This window comes from Salvelinus sp. IW2-2015, unplaced genomic scaffold (genome assembly GCF_002910315.2).
Source record: "Salvelinus sp. IW2-2015 unplaced genomic scaffold, ASM291031v2 Un_scaffold775, whole genome shotgun sequence".
NCBI lineage: Eukaryota > Metazoa > Chordata > Actinopteri > Salmoniformes > Salmonidae > Salvelinus > Salvelinus sp. IW2-2015.
Window position 1 is genome coordinate 235228 of NW_019942608.1, and position 6945 is coordinate 242172.

The 6945-nt window shown below is 43.2% G+C and overlaps 1 protein-coding gene across 2 annotated transcripts in view; it reads left to right on the forward strand.

The window, feature by feature from the left end:
- LOC112068851 (E3 ubiquitin-protein ligase TRIM39) overlaps positions 1 to 5217 on the forward strand; it is a 16693-nt gene extending 11476 nt beyond the window's left edge. For both annotated transcript variants that reach the window (XM_024136065.2, XM_024136066.2), the window contains exons 4-9: positions 2296 to 2417; positions 2538 to 2649; positions 3379 to 3526; positions 3674 to 3700; positions 4051 to 4226; positions 4527 to 5217. In XM_024136065.2, coding sequence (XP_023991833.1) covers positions 2296 to 2417; positions 2538 to 2649; positions 3379 to 3526; positions 3674 to 3700; positions 4051 to 4226; positions 4527 to 4907 — 966 coding nt within the window. In that variant the 3' untranslated portion in view covers positions 4908 to 5217. The remainder of the gene's footprint in view (positions 1 to 2295; positions 2418 to 2537; positions 2650 to 3378; positions 3527 to 3673; positions 3701 to 4050; positions 4227 to 4526) is intronic.
- Positions 5218 to 6945: the final 1728 nt, after the last annotated feature.

The window sequence follows — 6945 nt, forward strand, 5'->3', positions numbered from 1 at the left end:
TGGACCGACAAGTAGTACAGATCTTGATGGAGAGACCTGAGTAGTAGCGCTCACCAGTAGCCCTCCGCTTACTGATGAGCTCTGGCTTTTACTGGACATGACATGACAAAATGTCCAGCAGAACCGCAATAGAGCAAAGGCGGTTAGTGACTCTCCGTTCCCTCTCCTTAGTCGAGATGCGAATACCTCCCAGCTGCATGGGCTCAGTCTCTGAGCCGGTGGGAGGAGATGGTTGAGATGCGGAGAGGGGAAACACCGTTAACGCGAGCTCTCCTCCACGAGCTCGGTGACGAAGATCTACCCGTCGTTCTATGCGGATGGCGAGTGCAATCAAAGAGTCCACGCTGGAAGGAACCTCCGGGAGAATCTCATCCTTAACCTCTGCGTGGAGTCCCTCCAGAAAACGAGCGAGCAACGCCGCTCGTTCCAGTCACTGGATGCAGCAAGAGTGCGAAACTCTATAGAGTAATCCGTTATGGATCGATCACCTTGACATAGGGAAGCAGGCCAGGAAGCCTCCTTCCCAAAAACTGAACGATCAAAAACCCGGATCATCTCCTCTTTAAAGTTCTGATAATCGTTAGAACACTCAGCCCTTGCCTCCCAGATAGCTGTCCCCACTCCGAGCCCGACCAGTAAGGAGTGATATGACGTAAGCGATCCGAGCTCTCTCACTAGAGTACGTGTTGGCTGGAGAGAGAACACAATATCACACTGGGTGAGAAAAGAGCGACACTCAGTGGGCTGCCAGAGTAACATGTGGGTTATTAACCCTAGGTTCCGGAGACTCGGAAGACCAGGAAGTAGCTGGTGCACGAGACAAAGACTCTGAAACTGTCCAGAGAGATCGGAGACCTGAGCGGCCAGGGTCTCAACGGCATGACGAGCAGCAAACAATTCCTGCTCGTGTCTGCCGAGCATTGCTCCCTGGAACTCGACGCAGTGTTGGAGAATCCATAGTCGCTGGGTCCATCTTGGTCGGATTCTTCTGTTATGCTGATGAATGAGGACCCAAAGCGACGTAATAGTACAGAGTCTTTATTCCAGTATTAAACAAATAATGATTCTCCTGGATATAATCAATGGTAATCCAAAACAGGAAACTGAAATCCTCTCGTCAATAGAGAGGAACGACTGGAGACGCGACCACAGACTGCAGGTCGCTTCAGGAAGGCACAGGCCGTGCTGACATAGACACCTGCTCACACGCAGCATCTGAGAAAGGCAGAGAACACGACAGGGCGGAAACAAGGACACAGGAACAGCAAACATCAAACAAGAATCCGACAAGGACAGGAGCGGCAGCGGAAAACAGAGGGAGAAATAGGGACTCTAATCAGAGGGCAAAATAGGGGACAGGTGTGAAAGAGTAAATGAGGTCGTAGGGAGAATGAGAAACAGCTGGGAGCAKGAACGGAACGATAGAGAGAGAGAAAGAGAAAGAACCTAATAAGACCAGCAGAGGGAAGCACAGGGACAAGACATGATCAAAGACAAAACATGACAGTTCAGGCCTGACTAAATGAAATCATGTATCTATTGTGATGGTGTGTATTCAATTCATTTATTAGCCATATTTAACGGTAGATATTCAAACGGCGTGCATCGGCGGCCTGTATGCGTGGAGGCCTGGAGATGCGCGCTTAAGCTAATTAACGGTCAATTATCGTGAGACCAGCAGTTTGTTGCGTGCCAATAACCCGCCTGACAACATTTCATGACCGCCACAGCCCTGGGGTCTCTGATCAAAAGTAGTGCTCTGTATAGGGAATAGGGTGCCATTTGGGATGCGGATTGGACCTCTTGGCAATGTTATTACCGATGTGTCTACCACAGTGCATGAGACAGAATACTGTCGTATACAGCTGCTGCTCAATAAATGATATAATCTTCTACCCTCTAGGGGTGTCTCCCAATACAGTATAATAATAACATTGATGATACCCAGTTACCAATCAGTAAGCAATATGCAAAAATGTGTAATAACACTGTACTAAAATGGTTATTACCATATTATTCAATGTGACCATCTCCTGTATTATGAATTCTGGAAAATGTCCAGGGAAAATGACACCCAAAAAGGTAAAACTATTGTTTTTGTTTTGTTGACAAGCAGAGGTGAGGAGCATTATGCTGTTGTTCTATCGTGCGTGCAACGATGTCCGAGAGAAGGGGAACAAAAACGCGTTTGTCGTTTGCAGTGACTTCTTTGTTGTTGTAATATCGCAAACGGACGTGTCAGTTTCACCATTAAGGACACCAGCTTTAAGTACTGACGATCTCTTTCCCCTGTAGTCCAGTGCCCAGAGGGAGATCGAGGACAGCATGCAGGTGTTCCAGGAGCTGATTCGGTCCATCCAGAGGACCCAGGCGGAGCTGGTGCTGGCTATAGAGGAAAAGCAGAGAGAGACAGAGAGGTGGGTAGAGGAAGTACTACAGTACCCATCATGCTCTGTGCCTTGTATCCGGTTTTATCTTACTAAAAGGTTCCTGGAGCTAACATTATGGTGTCTGACCTCCGTATTAATTCATACAAGGTGGTCCCAGGGCCTGATAGGGGAGCTGGAACAGGAGATCACTGAACTACAGAGGAGGAATACAGACCTGGAGCACCTCTCACGCACAGAGGACCACATCCACTTCCTACAGGTGGGAGGGATTGCCGATTTCATTAATAATACATAGCAGAATATGCACACATTGTAGTCTAGAAATATAGCTCACAAATTTGGTTCGGTCTTGTCATTATTTTCTTTGTCCCAAATTTTTTATCACAAAATAAGAAATATAGCACACAAATACGCTGATAGTACAACACATTAGGAACACCTGCTCTTTCCATGACATAGACTGACCAGGTGAATCCAAGTGAAAGCTATGATCCCTTATTTATGTCACTTGTTAAATCCACTTCGATCAGTGTAAATGAAGGGTAGAAGACAGGTTAAAGAAGGATTTTTAAGCCTTGGGGAAATAGAGACATGAATTGTGTATGTGTGCCATTCAGAGGGTGAATGGGAAAGACAAAATACTTAAGTGCCTTTGAACGGGGTATGGTAGTAGGTGCCAGGTGCACCGGTTTTAGTTAAGAACTGCAAAGCTGCTGGGTTTTTCACACTCAACAGTTTTCCCTGTGTATCAAGAATGGTCCACCACCAAAAGGACATCCAGCCGATTTGACACAACTGTGGGAAGCATTGGCGTCAACATGGGCCAGAATCCCTATGGAACGCTTTGCCCTGACGAATTGAGGCTGTTCTGAGGGTAAAAGGGGGTGCAACTCAATATTAGGAAGGTGCTCTTAATGTTTTGTACACTCAGTGTACATTGTATAGATTGACTAAATTGACCGATTGTTTTTCCTATCTCCCGCTGTAGAGTTTCCCAGCCCTGTGTACCCCTCCAGCCACTAAGGACTGGTCTGGGACCTGTGTACATACTGAAGTGTGTGTTGGGATCATCAGGAGAGCTGTGTCCAAATTGGAAGAGACGCTGAGTGAGGAAATTGACAAACTGGTGGACTCTGGTAGGTTTTTCAACAAAGGACCGATATGTGTGATTTCTCTCACTATTACCTTATTTCCAAACCTCTTGTTCTCTGCAAATTGTTGAGCAAGAAGTGATGTGTTTTGTTTTTAAATCATTGAATTGTGGTTTCTGTCCATTTTCACAGAGCTGAAGAAGATTCTTAAGTACACAGGTCGGCATTCAAATCAAAATCAAATCAAATCACAGTTTATTGGTCCCGTACACAGCTTAGTGTGAAATGCTTGTGTTACTAGCTCCTAACAGTGCAGGAAAAATGTCAAACAAGTACACAAATAATAATCAAAACTAGAAACAAGAAATCCCGAATGTCAGGATGAATTCAGTTAACAACCCAATTAACACTATCTCAGTAATCCAAAATCAATCTATGTTTATATACACCAAAAAGATATGCTAACAATGATATGTACAGCAGTAGATATATTACATGTTCACATCCTCCATAATTTCACACTCGAGATAGCTGGTAAAATTGCATTTCTCTTCCCTCCCTGTTTCCAGTGGACCTGACCCTCGACCCAGACTCAGCCAACCCTTGGCTCCAGCTCTCGGAAGACCGCCGTCAAGTTAGGCACCTGGGAACTTGGCAGGACCTCCCGGACATCCCAGAGCGTTTCGACACTGTGGTCATTGTCCTGGGTCGCGAGGGCTTCACCGCGGGACGCCACTACTGGGAGGTTTGTTGATTATGATGATGTTTTTTTGTGGTTTCTTTGCCTAGCTTTCAAAAACAAAACAGCATACAAAGCCAGGTCTATCTATCTATCTATCTATCTATCTATCTATCTATCTATCTATCTATCTATCTATCTATCTATCTATCTATCTATCTATCTATCTATCTATCTAATCTATCTATTATCTATCTTATCTATCTATCTATTATTATCTATCTATCTATCTATCTATCTATCTATCTATCTATCTATCTATCTATCTATCTATCTATCTATCTATCTATCTATCTATCTATCTAGGTCCAGGTGGGGGACAAGGATGACTGGTACCTAGGCGTGGCCAAGGCATCAGTCAACAGGAAGGGGCGTATCGCCGTCAGCTCCTCCCAGGGCTACTGGGCACTGGCCATGAAGAAAGGCCAGGGATATAGGGCCTCCACGACCCCGCCGTTACCTCTAACCCTTGACGCCAAGCCGAAGAGGGTTGGGGTGTATGTGGATTGCGAAGAGGGCCAGGTTTCGTTTTACGACGTGAAGGAGAGGAGTCATATCTATACATTCATGGAGGACAACTTTAAGGATAAGTTGTTTCCGTTCTTTTATCTGTACTGTTGTGATAAACAGTCGGATGCCATGGTGATCTGTTCGATCAATGAAAAGAGTCTGATCAAGCAATGCTGAGAAATACTCTGACAACAACTCTGAAAGACTACAATTATGTCTGCAGAAAATACTGTGACATATGATCTTGGTAGGGAAACGGCAAAACAATTATACATTGACACTTAGCGGTGGCTTAAAGTACCTTGAGGGTGAGTGCCCGACGTCAATATCCTTGACCTTATTGATATTTGTTATGGTGATAACAAGCTGATTTATTTTGTTGTCCAGCACCCCTAGGCCCCTGGTCAGTTGAACCCTGTTGAGAAAGATTGCAACTCTGGCAACAACTCTGAAAGACTACAATTCTGTGTGCGGAAAATAGGGGAGAGTGGGGTATGTTTAACCATTGTTTACATTCAGCATCACTACGTCAAGGGAAATATAGTATTCTTTCTAACAAAGATATCTACATATATTTCACAATGTGGTTTATCCCTGAAAATGATTAGAATTCATGTAAACATAACGGTTTTGAAAACATAGCCTTTCCACAAAATAAAAAGTGGTTGGCTCAACTTACCCTGGGTATGGGGAAAGTTGAGCATAGGGACAGGGTAAGTCGAGCCGCCTTGGGGTAAGTGGGTGATGGTGTCCTGTGACAGTGGTTGATGGTGCTGTTAGGTCAAAGTTTAATTCATGGAATGGGTATACTGTATATCTTAAATATAGGTGTACATTCAGATATAGAACTCTCTGTTCAATATCCCATACCCTTTGTCTGGGACAGGGATGTTGTTTTGATGTGCCAATTTGTAGGCTAGTTCTCTGCATTTGAGGCTACTAAGCCCATGAAACTGGTCCAAAAGATTATTGATGTGTTTAGCAAGCTCAAACTCTATGTCATCAGATAAGACCATACAGTATGTGCATCTGCTACTCCGATCATAGCCTCTCTTTCGCACAGCTACATGTTCATTGTATTTTTCTGTCATTGTCTATTTTTTTCATCCCTTGCTGCTGCTTGAGATGGACTTCTTCCCTTCTCTCATTTCCTTGGCTGCTCGCTCAAGAACCTCTTTGGGGCTAGAACCCTGCTTGTTTTACGTTTGTATACACGGGACATGATGCCTGCTCTGGAACAATAGAAATGCACTATCTTGAGTTCATATGTTTAGACACATTGCAAAAATACTATGCATGTTATGCATAAAACTGACTAAATGTAATCATTTGTATGGGGTATGGTGGCCATTGGCTCAGCTTAACCCATGGCCATTGGCTCCACTAACCCCAAGGCAAACAAGAATGCACATTTGTGAAAGGTTTAGGACCTCATATTCATCAGATCCCAACTGATGTATAAAACAATCATAAAACGATCTACTTTGCTTGAGATACAAGCATCATGAAACTTATAAACAAAAAATGCATTTACTTTGTGAAAATCCGTTTTTTGGACCTGACTTGCTTGCCAATTTTTCCATTTGGGTTCTTCCTTCACAGACTCCATGAAATGATGACCTCTTCCTAAATATTTGGTCACTTGATTAATTTGATGTTTGCTTTCCTAGAAACAAGGGTTGGCTCAACGAACCTTTTTACTCAACTTACCCCACTCTCCCCTACCTCAAAGCTGCAATATGTAACTTTGTGGGTGACCAGACCAAATTCACATAGAAATGTGAGTTATAGATCTGTCACTCATTGAAAGCAAGTCTAAAAAGCAGTAGATCTGTTCTGTGTGTGCCTTTTCTATGCTTCCCATTCTTACGTTTAGTTTTTGCATCTTTTACTTTCGGTTTTGCAGACCAGCTTCAAACAGCTGAAAATACAATATTTTCAGTTATTAGATGGTACAATGATTCACTACAACATACATTGATTGTTTTGTTACATAAACTGAAATTAGGTGAACTATTCGAATTTGAGCATATTGCACCTTTAACATATAATCCTAATAGGTGTAGGTAGGATGATAGTGTTGTTTTTTGTTTGTGTTTTTTTATGGCATATATCCTGTTGATTAAAGTCTAGATTAAACATCAAAATGAATATGAATCTAACAGACATCGGTTTAAAATACTTGAAAATAATTTCAAATTCTTTATCTGTGCCT